Source organism: Anopheles moucheti, chromosome 3, assembly GCF_943734755.1.
Source record: "Anopheles moucheti chromosome 3, idAnoMoucSN_F20_07, whole genome shotgun sequence".
Taxonomy (NCBI): Eukaryota; Metazoa; Arthropoda; class Insecta; order Diptera; family Culicidae; genus Anopheles; species Anopheles moucheti.
Genome location: NC_069141.1, coordinates 49,037,392 through 49,053,500, shown reverse-complemented (window position 1 = coordinate 49,053,500; position 16,109 = coordinate 49,037,392). Strand labels below are relative to the sequence as shown.

Below are 16,109 nucleotides of genomic sequence, written 5' to 3'. Positions count from 1 at the left end.
CAATAAATTTCGATTTACAATTTCACCCGCACATTTGTCCATATAGTTGTGTTTGCCTTACTTCCCAAAAAAATTTCTTAAAAACCCACACAAATAAACAAATAAACGAAACCCTCACAATCTTGACAATCGGCGGAGTGAGTGGCTTATCATTAAAACTGCACGACCGCGCATTGTTTGTACGCATTCAATTGCGTACGGTGGCGTAAGATGCCTATCGCAATCCATAGCACGCAACGTGTACCTGACGCATCACGAATCATCGTGACAGCGTGGTTCAACCCTTCGCGCTTCGTCGCTCCCTGCACTGGGGACACAAAATTATCATCGACTAAATTTTGATAGAAAATTGTAACACAAAACCACGTCCCCACAAAGGTCAGTCTCTGTTCACCCTAGCCACCTCCACCGCACCAGGAAGCGTTAGCATTTCGGTTGCCTTATCAGTTGTGCTCGATCAGAGCGACGCAAATAATACACCGCATGGAAAGTGGTGGCTCATCTTAACCCCCGTGTGCCGAACCATGATCACATGATTTCGGGTGCCGCTGGAGCATGGTCGGGATTCACGCACAACGCCGTGCATACGCACAACGGAGGAAGGACGGCTGTGGGTGGGTGGGTGGGTTTGTCCGGAATCGGGGTCCGAAGAAGGGTACAAAATAGGCTAACCTCATTTCTGATAACGTGCACGAATAAACGGTTACGCAGCTTGGGAGCCCGAATGCCCAAACCATCGGGCCATCGAAACCAGTGACACCGGGCACGGCTGGGTGCTATTTAGCCGATTTCGAGCCTTTTGTAATTGAATAGAGGAAATCACACCGAGCACGCATAAATATGCAAATGAGCCCGTCCCGCGGATACCCGTGTACGGTCATGGTCAACCTTTTGTTCTTTTTTTCTTGTTTTGCTTCTTCTTCTGCGTCGAACAGGCAGAGCAAATAACACGCCGGGCTTAATATTCCTAGCGAAACGATGCGTACATAATTGTACGATGTGATCGGACTGGGATCGGGAATGAATCGACAAAATCCTCACTATCCTGTACTACATCGTAGAACACAATCCCTGGTATGCCATTTCGAATGATTTATTACATTTATCAAATATTCTCGCACAAAAAAATAATCATTCATTGTAGTTTTTTGGCAGAAATGTTTGCATAAGTGAATAAATGCTATAAAAATTCACCTTTTACGCATGTTTTAATGATAGCTTTATTACAAAAAGGTATAAATTTTAATATTGTATTGCATCATTGTTGACGTTTTAAATCCCTACTGTACTATTTTTGTACAGGGAATATCACAAAGCTTTCTTTCAACGGGAATCGTTCCAGTAGGGCTATCCAAAATCCCATTGACACACCTTCCGTGGAATTGAATGAGTGGTTAATTATGCTGAAAATGCAGAAAACGTACGGTTACACCTAAACGAGACTGGTTATTTGCTTAATCGGTCCGCACGGTATCGCATCCGGTAGTAATGTCCCCTGAGTCGGCATTAGGCAAAGTTCTTTTCGTACCGAACGGCCCTCCGTTACGTTTCATCGCGTGCCGGAAGACGCCCTCTCATCGTAACGGTCGGACAGTAGTTCGAGGGAAGCGAGCTGCTATGGAAGCTTAAGGAAACGCTCATAATCACCCGTTACGGGTAGTATGGGATGGAGGGAAGCAGGGATACAGGACTTGCGTGTCCTGCTAATCCTGCTTTCTCCGGGGACATGCGGTACTATTCCCGAGAAAAACTACGTCATCAGGCCCCAACTTAATCAGCCCATCACTTCTTGAAAGGGAGTTTGTTTGCTCGTTAAAAGCTTAAAGCAAGCAATACGGGATGAACGATGTTCGAGAAGGAAAAAAGCTTTAAGCCTAACTGAAACAGTTTTATTTTTCTAAAGAAATGAAGTCTGACCCTATGCTGTATACACAGCTCTTGAATTATGTCATTTGGTTACACTTATTTGGTTCGATTCTGCTAACAGTCACCCTCCCTGATACGAATGACCTTCACGATGGAGATTTGCGAAAATAAAAAGATTGCGTTAGACAGCCCGAAGCCTGGTTCAAGCCTTCTCCCGCTCGAACGTGTTCCGACACGTTCCGACGGCGAGCGATAGCGGCAAGACGGCAAAAAAGTCGATTAGAGAACAGGAACCGTCTGGTGGGAACGTCGTGGCAACCGTCTGTGCCTACTGCGCTGGACGCGGCACATGTTGACTCATGAGAGCGACTCAAGCATTCACAAATAGGTGTTCAATGTGCGATTATCGTTATTACCAACCGTCAAGCCAACAGAAACGGAGAAGATGAGGAGTTTACTCTCTTGTATTAATCGATTCAACGGAATTATGATTTTGAACCACTTGTAAATCAAAAGTTTTGTAACAATCTTTTAACATTAGCATGGTAATCGGAGGAAAATGGAACAAATAATAGATCATCTATAGTGGTAGGTAACTTAATCGATTAATTAAAATATAATACAAGGAAAGAACAATCACTTATAACAAATATTCTTATTTTTACCTTGTTAAATATCTCTCTTTGAATTTTTTATTTAGGAATGCATATTTTAAGTGTCAATTAATTTATCAAAGCCGAATTATTAATATTTTAAAATTCTTGAATTTAGTTGCGGCTTTATAAGAGTCACTGTTTTGCATATTTACTACTTTTACTAATCGAAAGTACAAGTACTAATTCACAGTAAAAAAGTAATTCGAAAAAAGAACAATACACGGTGGTGTAAAGATTGAACATGAAATAGTCATCAAATTCACTCAATTCAATTCAATTCAAAATTCATGTCTTAGATATTGTGAGCTATAATGTCTAGGGCCATATTTTGTACATGATCGAGTGTCGTGGGCCTAGAGAATATATTTTTTTATTTGCTCAGTCGAATAATTCCGTTATAAAATTCTATATACTAAATTATCGGTAAGTAGTATCAATCAATGCGATTGATGATATTGTTTTGTTTCCAGCTATTATATCCTCCAAGCGAGGTTCATTATTTGTACATCCTATCATTCAAATTGATTGCAAATGGTTATCAGTTAATAATGATCTGTAATGGGATTTTCTTAACTGCATGTTTGAAAATGTTTTTTTTCCAGTATATTAAGCTTCCAAACATTGAAATATAGCAAATGATTTTAAATTATTATACTGTTGTTAGGAAGTGATAGAAAGTTATGAGATTTAAAACGTTAAATTTTGTTTTCAGACTTTAATTGTTTTTTTTTCATAAATTTCTCCTAACTGGAGTGCAGATGGAACATCATTTAAATGGAAAGGAATTGGAAGGAGACAAAGATTTTTAGATCTGAGTCTAGATAAGAAAAACGTCGTTGCAACTGTCCGTTAAGTTCTGTCAATAAGGCTGATGCGAAAGTTTTTGGAAATACAGTTATGGGAACAGACAACTGTATTTTTTGGCAATAGTTGAAATCATTAAAATTATTGTGTGTTACTTGTGTTTTAAATAGAGAAAATCTTTGTCTGTAGGATTTTGCAATCGAATAAAGTTTACTATACAGTAATTATTCGCTTTTTAATTTTAATCTAAATTCGTTGAGATATTCCACAATACCTGTAACAAATGCTAGTTTTTATTGTCATTCTCCATTATAAAACAAGGGTAATGAGTAATTATTTTCTTCCAAAAACTAAGTAAATGCACGATTTAGTTTAAAAAACTAAGAACTTTTCCATTACTCAACCGTCTCACTGCTGTATGATAAGGTATTTCTGTATACTCCGCTTCAATTTCCTGCAAGTATGCACGGATTTGACATTAGATTAAGCCCCAGGAATAGATGAAATTTACTACTGGGGTTACTTTTTCTATTTCGCTTGAAATGTTTTTGTTTTTAATCGCCTCGCTTACATGATGCGGTACCATTTGTTAAGTAAGTACGTGTTGAGATTATTATATTTTTGAAAATCAGACCCAAATACAATCAAGCAAGAGTACGACGACATGAAAAGTCATACTTACCGGTGCTCAATGTTTTGCTAACGAATAGATTCTTGCCATATAAATCTGGTAAATCCTATAGCGAGCCGAATTGATTGCTGCCGCGGACCGTATGTAGCCCGCATATCTGACTTCGCTGACTGATGGTTCGCTAATTTTAAAATTTTCTTTAACTTGAGTCCGTACCCTTTTTCGTGTGTTTGGAGGCTCAGGAAAGAGACCCTATGATATAGGCAACACGGCTAAATAATCGTTATAGCAAAAAAAAGAGACGCGATCTGGTCAATACAGTCCCCGCACGTGTTTTGGTAGAATGAAGAAGGACCAATTGTAAGATGACGCTCATTCAAAGGATACTTGATACAGAAAAAGCTAAAAACAAAGGAATTCAGTAGATTTGGCTACTGAGATCTTACGAGGGCTTCATAAATTTCACCCGCTGGTTGAGATTTCCGTAGGACCCAATCTACAAAACGCACAGCCAGCGATTTCTTATGGTACAAAACGTCTTTCCATTCACCTTGCACACACATCGCTACATCTGCCAGCCAGCGCCAAACCAGCAGCTACTTTGAAGCGTAACGTAGTGGCGAAAAAAGCTGAGCATATTAATAAATGGTCACCGTGTTGTCAACGGGATAAAAGCCCAGAAGTCACCCTTACGGCTGATGGCAGCGGTCATAAAATATTAAAAACATGCTAATGGGAAACTGTTTTCGTTTTTCTTCGAGTTTTGCCAGCATTTCGTGCTCGTACCATCCGGTTTCCCTCACCCCAGCGATGAGCTTTTGGCATGAAGTATGCTATTCTGAAATTACCTTGGTTTGACGCTCCGTATTACGGGAGTGGAGCTCCTAGCAGGCAGAAGAAAAACGCCAGTCGTTCCGTTGACAACGCTCTCCATTTATCTGAGGCTCTTAACGATGCTTACCCTCGGTGGGAGATCCTTTCCATTCGAAATGAACTTCACACCGCAGCTCCGCGAACGTCTGTGTTGTCCATCAAAATTTTAACGATAAAACTGTCATCTCCCGAACCATCGCCAATGGTCACTGTGGGAGAAGCTTTTTTAATAGCCTAGACTGGCCCTCTCACTGGCCGTTTGTTAGCATAAACATGAAAAGTACGAAAACCGAAATGTCGCGCAGTTCACTGACCATCGCAGGATGTTACACTTTCCTTAATGTTGGAACAGAGAAAACAAAACTTCTCAAGCTCATCATACCGGTTTTGTCGTACCGGTTACAGCAAGCCTCCTCAAGTGCAGTTGTTATCTATCGAGCAAGCAATATTTAAAAAAAGGATGAGTAATGAAAACGAATCACCGAAATGGTATTCGAAAGCAATTCAAATTACCCAACGATTGAGATGCATTCACGTCTGTTTTTTTTTATAGCTAGCTTGACAAGTAACGAGCATTAAGTGTTACAGTTTGTGCAACCAAACGTAAATTGACTCATTAAAAATGAAAATTTTGAATTTGCTTGCCTATTCGAGGACTTCCCTCGAGGACTTGTATGGCCTGAAGCGTATCGCATAGTTCTTGTATCGCATAGCCACTCGTGAAATTGTTTTGCACAAACAGTACTAAAAAGTACAAACAGTACTTAAAGGCACTCTCTCTGTAGTGAAACATGCGCTTGAATGCAACTGTAACGTTCGTATGTTCGTATTGTGTAACGAAATTACTATTTGTTGAGTGGAATGCTAAAAAACTTGTTGAAGTTCAATTTTTAATTCGAAATTATAAAGTCGTGTCCCATCAGGAAATTATTGAGCTATAAATATCAAAACAACTTGTAAAGGTTGAAGAGAAAATTTAGTTAGGTTTAAGAGGATTTCATCGTCATCATCATCATCATTAGCTTATAACATTAATGTAAGTTCATTGTGCTACTTAAAAATCTAAATCCGTAAAAATATATATTTTATTCAAGATGGCTACCCAGTGGCATGGTTTTATGAAACATTTAAATAATTGTTAGATATATTTTGTAATTTAATTTGAAATGTTTTGAAACCTGTGTTGTGCTTAATACAATCCCTATTGGTATAAGCATAATTTCATATGAAAATAATTGTATGTCTATTTTGAATAAACGTATGTTAAACACACTTTATTTAAAACTGTTTTGATGACTATTGAAACATAAATCATACTAAGGACGTTAAAAACTTAGTCCAATTTTTAGCAACAAATTGTCTACTTTGTATCTACCTCTACACTGTGCTCCTTCATTAGCAATATTTTAATAACAGTATGCTCTTACATCATATCAGCATGCTCCTAATTGGATGCCATTCGGATATTGATTGTTTCGGGCACTTACGAGCTGAGCGGTATCGCAACTTCCGCACAACTGCTTGAGCAGATCTTTCGAAACAATAAACCCCAGCCAATTTGCTTTCCTATGCAAAGTAGCCCCGCGGTAGCTTTTCGTATCAGACGCAAAGTGGCAAAAAATGCGCCGCTACTGCGTACGACCGCTAACGGCCCCACCGTAGTAAAATATGTCTTCATTTTAGGACAAAATAATCATATTAGGCTACCGGTTTACATTTCACCTCCCGAAAACGTCCCAAGCCAGCGGCACATAATTTTACCGGAACACTACTTCCCAAACTACCAGGACAACCAAACCCCATAACGGAACGGCAGGGTCAAACGAGGGAAGGGGCGAGTCAGTCTTCAACTGCCATGGACCACCGTGAGGTGTACTTTATTTACGATATTTACCCTGTGTGCTTTTCACTTACCGCAACCCCATTTTGGTCGCGCCCAACGGGCGGCAGAGGGTCGTATTAAATAATCAAACTTATAACGGCTGCCCGGACGGGTGGCAAAACGAACCGGCCGGGTCTAAATTGAGAGCGCAAAGTACTCTAATTCATAACTCTTTTTTACGATTATTTGCTTTTGTTTCACGAAAAACCCATCACGAATTGTTAAGAGCCTCGCGAAGCAGCATAAACCGCGCGCGGCTATTTGCTTCGGTGATGTTGTTTAAAAATAAATAATTTCCTATCTACGCACGCGTTTTCCGAACTAGCACTGCCGCATAATAGGATTGAGCTTTCCCGTCCCCCCGGGTGCTGCGGGAAGGACCCGAAACAGTAGGTGAAAGATAAATAGAAAACGGTGTAGTTTGGACGGAACCTTGTCTCGTTGACGTGCACCGGGCGACAGCCCCGAAAACCGTGCTGACATCCGATGAAAATTGGTTAAGCAGTCGAGGAAATAGTGTGTAATAACAGTAACAGAGCGGACCAGCAAGGTGGAAACCTGAACCAACTGGACTGTGGCGGTGCTGGTGCTGGCAAGCGATTCCGGAATTCATAATTTCTTATCAGTGGCGTTTGGGCAAATTAACTTTTATTCTAAAACACCAAAACGAACGAAAACCTCCCTCCGAAAGCTCACCCAACCGCATCCGGACAGGGAAAAGGGCAACCCCTTCGTGCGGGTGTCTTTCGGTTGTGTTTGTCCGCCGCTGTTCTGCCCTGTCAAGCTGACGGCACGCCTGTATCGGTTTACGCCTTCGTTGACACGCCGTTGAGCTTTCTCGGGTGCATGATTTGTGTCGCTCGTGCGTAGCAGCATACGGGAATGTTCCCGCATTCCCTATCGATGGGAATTGGGCAATAAAACACCTTCGTTACCCGCGTAGCATAATCATCAAGATAATGCGCCCCGCGGGTGTGCAGCAATCGTTATCATCGTAAGGCCGGGCCGGGCAAGCGCAAGAAAACCCGGCAAACTAACACAACGCACTTAAGCACTCATACGCTCGAAAGCATATCGAAAATGGTGCTCCGGCGTGATGTAAACTTTCATAAAACTTAATGAAGCGAAGCCATGCTAACGGCCGCAGAGCATTTAAACCAATCCTAACGATCTTTGCCATCGGCTAAACTGTTTGCATCGCTTCTTCGGAGGTTTTTATTTGGTTGGTTGCCACTGCTACTGGCGTGACTTTTCAAAGACCATCGCACATCAAATGGACGTTGTGTGCGGATGGCTTCAATTGACCGTACGAGATACTGGCACGAGTGGCAGAGCAAATCACGCAGGACCCTATCACCTTGTGTGCCATTTGGTTAAGCGGCTTAAAAACTACTAACCACCCGGTATTGGTCAGTCGCTGGTGTAAGTTCTAATCCATAACACCTAACAACGTAGCATGGAAAAAGGAATAGTCTTTGTTCGTATCGCCCTTCGGTATGGGTAATCCGCTGTAATGAATCCTAAGGGTAATTGACGGGAAAATTGAACAATATAAAAAACGGGAAAGTCTTCTAACAATCCGTTAACCATTTGTTGCTTAAATTGGGCTTGCAAATAGCTTAAACTATAGTGTTTTAGAACATCTTTCATGATAATGACCGAGATGGAGGTTCATGGATCCCAAACGACAATTCGTTCATCGAAGGATGAATTTTGTGAGTTCCCCTGTAAAAATCTGCATGAAATTTGCTCGAACCACCCGATTATGAGAGTGTGTGCGTGGCCGGCTGTGTCGAGATGGGGCTGTAGTGAACATTTGGTTTTGTTTTCATATCTCATGAATGTTTTGGCATCGGTGTTTGTCAACGTGTTATAAAAATTGAATCTGTCAACACATCTCTGTCTATTTTCTTACGTGAAACATTAACAGTTGCGATAGTGGTGTTGCAAATAATTACAAATTGTGTAAAATGTCACAAAATCGAAAGACTGGAAAAGCTTATCGTCAGCGCGACAAACTGTTGGAGCAGCTTTCGGCTGAATATGACCAAGAAGTGGCAGGACCTAGCCGAGTTTTTTCATCACAATGTGGTAAGTAATTTGAAGCATACCGTGTTCAGGTGTTTTATGATATGTTGTGTTTTACAATACGAAATACATGCAGTGGAACGTACTAGTGTATATTATAAAAATAGGAAATAATACTTATTGAAAGTAGTACGTAATACTGAAATAATAAATTTGATTTATTATTCGTTCATGTTCTTGTTGCAACGCACATTTTATTGGTACAAAAATCAATAGCGCACTTGTATGTCTTTTATTTAATTTGCAAGATTCGAACTCAACCAGTGATGAAGATAACCCGTCAACTTCATCCTTAAATGGGAAAAGAAGGTGTATGCAAAATACACATGACGGTACGTTAGCACAAAATACTATGTCCAATATTACAAAATAATATGTATTTGCTGTTTAATTGTAGCAGTACTTTCAGATGAGGATGTCATGTTTGTAGTAGATACAGACAGCGAGGAAAATATTCCCGAAAATGAGGGAAACGTCACTGGAAAATCTTACCACAATTGCGAAAACCACTCGACAATCAGAGATTGCTTAAGGCATCTAGCTCTGAACAGAAATTTACCTCGTGATACGGTGAACGAGATGTTGGAAATTTTGAGAAACAACACGACCTTGGATCTTCCCAAAGATTGTCGAACACTCCTTAAAACTTGTACCACTATAAGCCAGGAAATGAAGCAAATTCCTGGTGGTGAATATTGGTACAAAGGCATTGAAAAGTCATTTCAACAATATTTCAAGTAAGTTTTGTTATTTTATAGTTAACTTTGTTTAAGTGTGTTACGAAAACATGATGTAAACCATTCATTTATACAGCTCTTCTACGCCGAACACTGGGAATTTTACGGTTCAATTCTCAGTTGACGGCCTTCCCCTCCATAAAAGCGTCAAAATGGAAGTTTGGCCCATTTTGATGAAGGTGGAAGAGATAAAGTATGCTCCAATAATGATGGTTGCTGTGTTTTCTGGCAAAGGAAAACCAAAAAGCGTTGAAGAGTTTTTGCGTCCCCTCGTAGTGGAAGCAAACGAGCTGTACGCAAGAGGGGTTCGAATCGGCGCCACAATCATCAGCTTTAAAATCCGTGCATTTATTGCGGATTCTCCGGCAAGAGCATTTATAAAAGGTAAAATTAATTGTAGTAACATTTGTCTTCAGTGCATCTCTGTCTGCATATTTCTGATTAATTTAATTTTTATATTTACAGCAACTAAGTCCTATAACGCAGTGCATGGTTGCTTAAGATGTACTTGCGTTGGTGAATATGATCACAACGGTCATAAGATTGTACTAGATTCTGTCGGTGCGCCATTAAGGACCGATGCCGAATTCCGCTCAAGAGTCTGCGTTGATCATCATCAGCCTTGGCATACACCTCTAGAAGATCTAGTTCAATTTGATATTGTAGAAGATGTACCTACAAGTGACCGTTTGCACTTATGCGATCTCGGAGCGACAAGGAAATGGTTGTATGGGATTTGGGATGGAAAATTCTTAACGATTCCTCAGTTGACTTCTTCCCAAAGGGACTTACTAACGAATTTTTGTACGTCGCTACGGCTTCCCTCGGAAATCAATAGGAAAACGTTAGATCCAATGTATATGCACAAATGGAAAGGATCGCAATTTCGTTCATTTTTGCACTACGGCAGCGTTGTGGTTATGGAGGAAATTTTAAACTCACGAGCGTACAACCATTTGTTGCTATATTTTTGCGCTCTAACTATATATTCCACAGAATTTCATCGCCAACATTGGAACCGTGCATCTATTTTCTTAGACACGTATGTGCGGGATTTTGGTGGAATTTTCGGTCGAGAACATTTGACGAGCAACATTCATAACCTCCAACATGTAGCTCGAGATGTTCTTCGTTACGGTCCACTAGATAGTTTTTCGACATATTGCTTCGAGAACTATTTAGGAATATTAAAACGCTCAGTACGATCAGGTTTTAAATGCGGTGTGCAAATTGCTGCTAGGTCCGAAGAGCGAGCGGATGTTCGAAGCTTGGCCACATCTGTTTGTGACTATCCCCGAATAGTGCACAACGGAAAAGGGATTCGATTGGCCGATTTATTGTTAAAAGCTTCGCCCGGAGATGAGTGGTTTTCAACAAAAAATAATGAGGTTGTAAAATTTAGTAACGTGCGCAATGAATTATCGCTGATCATTGTTGGAATGCGATTTGAATACGTTACTGATATGTTTAGTTTTGAATTTACTGAAGAGGGTCAAAACGTAGAATTTTCATCTGCCGACATTTTTATTTATCGAGCTGACGCTGATACACCTACCAGAGAAGTGCAAATACCTTTGCACCAAATAAGGTGCAAATTAGTTGCTGTCTCTTCACCTTCAAATTCTGGAGTCCAAATGTTTTTCCCTCTTTTACACACTTTGCTGTCCTAATAATTAATATCTTTCAACTTGCAACTTGAAAAATGCAATGAAATAGAATAGAACACAAATTCGCAACACTGAAATACAATCTTTGTTTAAATGCTTTTAAAACAAATCAAAACATCGAGAGTACTAGGCCAGCTATTTTTGGTTTTCTTATGATTTACAGGACCTCGCTCGACCATTATTTTAATAAACATGAGTTATGCTCAAACTTCCGTTAAACGTTTATATTTACCTCCAATCGAAAATTCCGAAACCTGATCGAATTAACTTAAATCGACTTATCGACGAAAATGGTTACTAAAATCACCATGTTTCATGTACTGACATAACTACAACATTTTCATGGAATATTTTAATAAAGCCTGCATAAACTGTTTATTATCTGGCCTACTAGTTTTCATTACAGAACACGGCTATTGTTTTCAAGAAAAAAAAAAGAAAAATTATAACGAACAAGCTTAGCTCTTACTGTTTTTTACACGCGTATATGGTTTTTTACACGACCCTTTTCTGATATTCCGGTAATTTTTGAAATTGCTATAAGCATTCTTTAGTTTGCATTTAAAAAAAATTTCTACATCTGCATCCGTTACAACGAAAATTTCTGTTTTAGCTACAAGTTTAAATAACTCCAATATTTTTGGGTAGCTATTTATAGGAATTTTTTCGCAGTGTCCACCACCCCGCCAGCAACACTGCACTAAAAAAGCTCTGCTGAATAACAGTCTTAAGCAATCATTCATAACGATTCTCGGTTCAGTATTAGATTTAAACTTAGATATTAGGGCTTGTGCTATGTTTTCAAAGTTAACAGGAGAGTTCAGTGAATTTTCAAACTCATCAAGCTGTTCTTTTGATGTTACGTAAGGTAAAATATCCGTACAAAGTGCCGAACTACTAGTTTGCGACCTGTTTTCCGTGATATTATCCATCTGTACTCTAAGAGTGGCTACTGATTTTTTAATAATTGATAAATCTTTAATGACGTGCTGCTTGAAGTCTTCTAGTCCCAAAGATGGCAATTTTTTTAAATCCGCTTTCGTACTTGTGGTATTACCTTCTACCGGACGTATAATACGTCTGATATTAGTAACATTTGAAGCCGCAGCAGGCTGGGGCGATGGAAATGCTTTAATTTTGCCCGTAGCTTCTATCGGACATGTAATACGTCTTATAGCAGTGACATCTGAAGACGCCGCTGGCTGGGACGAAGGACCCGCTTTTGCATTGTCAGTAGCTTCTCGTGGAAGTATCACACGTTTTATAATATTGACCCTTGGAACCGTAGCTGGCTGGGACGAAGGACCCGCTTTTGCACTCTCGTTAGCTTCTTGCGGAAGTATCACACGTCTTATAGTAGTGCTATCTGAAGACGCCGCTGTCTGAGACGAAGGACCCGCTTTTGCACTGTAAGTAGCTTCTCCCTGAAGTATAATGCGTCGTATGTTTGCAACACCCGGTGCCAGAGCTAACTGGGACGAAAGAATCGTTTTTTTGGCGGTAATGTCTTCGTATGTTGGTATCGCGTTGGTAGTTGATGGAGTAAACTTAGATAAATCAACCACATCATTTGCTGCATTTGCTGGTCGGCTAATAACAGTCAAATGCGGCAATCTTGCCTTCAACATATTCAGCATGTCCACCGATTCGTTTTCCATTATTCGATTCTGTTGGATATTAAATTAGTTTAATTTGTAGTATCTATGTTAGATTTTAATTATCTCACCCTAACCTTATTGTCTGAACCACAAAAACAGTTGAATAACAGGTTTAATGCGAAATTTGTGCAAACAACAAAGCTGCAAATATGTAGTGCTAAATGTTTACTTTCACAGTGTCCGCTGTACTGTCAGCGAAGTACACAACACTCTTTGACAGTAGTTTGTTTACAATTTGTATTTGCAACGCGTTTCCGATGTGCTGTGCTTAACATAGTTTTCCAAGCATTAGCTAACAACATTTAGATTTACTGATTGTGAATTGTCCTAGCAATTGCGATCGCACGTCCCTTCGGCCAGCCGCTTACAGGTAGGTTCCCTTATGCAATAAATATTATGCCGTTTACGTGTTGAATCCACTTCCAACATTTCAGCTTGAGAGCCTATTTAAGCCTCAAATTCTACGAAAACGATCTTCTAAAAGCATCACAGCTTCGTCCCTTGCGTTCCGGACAACATTCCTGACGTGACCCTCTGGACCTGCGACATTCCGGACACAGCAAACTTGCCATTAGATCGAAACTTCATCTAAGTCAAGTAAGTTATATATTATGCTTCTTATTAATTATCCATCAATTATCCATCTTCTTTACTTCCTAGCTCATACAGGACGTTTCAACATGAATTTAATGCTGATTTGAAGCCCGTTTTGCCGATTGTAAAAGATAAGTACATTGAACATGAAAAAAACGTTATTTCCCAAACGACAATTCGTTCATCGAAGGATGAATTTTATGAGCTCCTCTGTAAAAATCTGCATGAAATTTGCTCGACCCACCCGAATATGAGGGTGTGTGCGTGGCCAGCTGTGTCGAGATGGGGCTGTCATGACAGCCTAGTGTTGTCTGTGTGTTGACGACGACGGATCGTGTTGGAGACACGTAAAGTTTTGTGTGTTTTTGAAGTGCCCAAGTGGATAAATGGTTTGGATTTTACTTGCAAGTGCTACAAAGTAGTTCCATAGGCCTGAAGGAATAACGCCAGTGGAGTTCATACGAACATGCTGAACATACGACGCGAGTCTTCGCTCCTGCTAAGGTAGCAAAGGTTAGCGCATGTCACCATCGGTGAAGGCAATTTTCACTGAGCATCAGCCAAATTTGTGTGATTTGGGTTAATGTGGCAAATTTTTAAACATCAAATCCAATTTGTTGCTTACTTATATGTGAATAAAATAAAAAAAAAACAATTTGTTTGTGTTATTGTATCGTTGGCAAACGTCAACGAACAGTTAATTGGGAAAGAAAATATTTGTTACTTGGGATAAACGCTCTCGAGACAGGATGAACCTCACGCACACACTCTCAAAAACTTCTTCACAATTTCTGCTATGAAGCCGTTGTGAAGGCGCTTGTGAAGCCATGAATTCCACTCGAAATTCACCCTCAGTCGAGCACTTTGTCGTTTGGGATACCAATGGATGAACCATGTTCATGGATGAACCAATGAACTCCTGCTTGACCAGCTAATGGGAGGTTCCTAATAGGAACAATCTTTATATTTCCTACAGCAGAATAACTACTTCTCAACGTTTACTAACACGATGTCCATTTTTTTTCGAAGTATGCAACTTATTTTATTTATTTCCAAGTTTCATTCCACGAGCGACGCACAACGATAGAAACGATATCACCAAAAATAGATTACAATAAGCGCAGCACCGAAAGGAAATGAAGGAAAACGACCTCAATGTCCGGTGATTGACGTAGGTTCGGTTTGGTTAGGAATGTTTCCTTACCATTTTTGCCCGTTTTGCAGCAACCGGAAGGACACGTTTCGGGGTTGGTTGTTATCTTACGCTCGGGAAACTTCCCGATTTCTTCGCTGCCGAAGGCAACAGCAAACATGCTTGCTGCGATCGTTTTCCACAGGAGGCGGTTTTAGGCAAACCGGCATGTGATGGGTTTTCTCACTTTGTTGGCGTTCCCTTACCATCCCATCCGTGCTGTATTGCATCCTGTAGGAAAATTTAATTTATTTCCATTTCCATCCCAATACCGACCGACCCGTTCGCATTCGGTACAACCTGCCGGGTTTGGTTTCATTTCGCCCGAAAAACCCTTATCCAAACTGGTCAGTTCAGCATATCAACCGAAATATGACAGCTTTTGCTATTTTTTTTCTGGAGACCCCAACAGTGTACGAGAGCGTGTGGACGAGGAAATGATTCACAATTTTGTTTTCATCTGAAAGACTTTTCCGGTTGCTTGCCTTTGTATTTCACTCTATTAATACCATCCATCTCCAAAAACTACGGTCCATCTTGTTCTTGCCCAATGAAATTGATAATCATGAATGTGTGTTTTTCCCCTATTTCGTTGCTGTTGTTTTTCGGATTTGTTTTTGCGATCGTTTCTACTCCGATGGGCTGAATTCGTTTCACGCCCCTGTCCAAACGTGTATCTTGATCGCGAACTTCTCACCTCGTCATTGGAATCTTTTTTTTATCCCCCTGTATGAATCCTGCTGTTGTGAACATCTTGGCTGTCTCGGTTATGCCAAGCATTTCCTGTGTGAGTCACACGATGTCACGACTCATAAGGAGATCTCGTGGACCGGACGGCTCTATCATAATTAGCAATAAATTTGATGCTAACATAAGATTAAAGAATGGAAGGTAGCTGGACGAAGACGAAGCAAGAGGAAGCGAACGGAGACGCGCCGCAATCAAATTAAGTTAACTATTATTTTTATTTAACCGATAATGGATTTAAGCTGCGATTGCGAAGTCATTCCACCGGTTCCAGCAAAGCTCAACCGATCTCGGACGCTCGTTTGCTTCGAGGCGGCCTTAGGCAATTAATTAAAATGACCGCTTGGTGCGTCCACAAGTTCCCGATTCTACCATCATCATCGTTGTACGTTGTCCTGCTGCTAACTGGCCGTATCCTAACACACGGCTAGCTTTCGCCCGACAGTCCGAAAGCTTTCATGCCAACCAACCAACCATCAGTCACCGGCGGGTTCGAATCTTCTTTCCACCATTCGGTTTAGAGCTCCGGGGAGAGCGAACTTGCCAACCAGTGCTCCTGCATATCTGCAACCCATCCGACCTTCGCAGGCTAATGAGGTCACTCAACTTGAAATGTCAAGAATTTTTGATGGCTTGATACTTGAGTTGCGAAAGTTGCCCACCAACGGTCGAAGCTTTTATTATTATTACCGAATAAGTGTGTGTGTATTTCTA

General features: G+C 40.5%; 1 protein-coding gene across 1 annotated transcript; it reads left to right on the top strand.

Annotated features, from left to right (window-relative positions):
- Positions 1–8,366: 8,366 nt before the first annotated feature.
- LOC128302784 (uncharacterized) lies at positions 8,367–13,454 on the top strand. The gene is made up of 3 exons (XM_053039635.1): positions 8,367–8,427; positions 10,003–10,796; positions 13,347–13,454. The coding sequence occupies exons 1-3, from the start codon at positions 8,367–8,369 to the stop codon at positions 13,452–13,454; spliced, it is 963 nt and encodes a 320-aa protein (XP_052895595.1).
- The last annotated feature ends 2,655 nt before the right edge of the window (positions 13,455–16,109 follow it).

What these genes read in the sequence shown, in the direction of transcription:
- LOC128302784 (XM_053039635.1), top strand. Translation starts at nt 8,367, where the DNA reads ATGACCGAGATGGAGGTTCATGGATCCCAAACGACAATTCGTTCATCG. An exon ending in TTCATCGAAGGATGAATTTT is followed by an intron (nt 8,428 to 10,002) that starts GTGAGTTCCCCT and finishes TTATATTTACAG; the next exon opens with CAACTAAGTCCTATAACGCA. An exon ending in GGTCCGAAGAGCGAGCGGAT is followed by an intron (nt 10,797 to 13,346) that starts GTTCGAAGCTTG and finishes ATCTTCTAAAAG; the next exon opens with CATCACAGCTTCGTCCCTTG.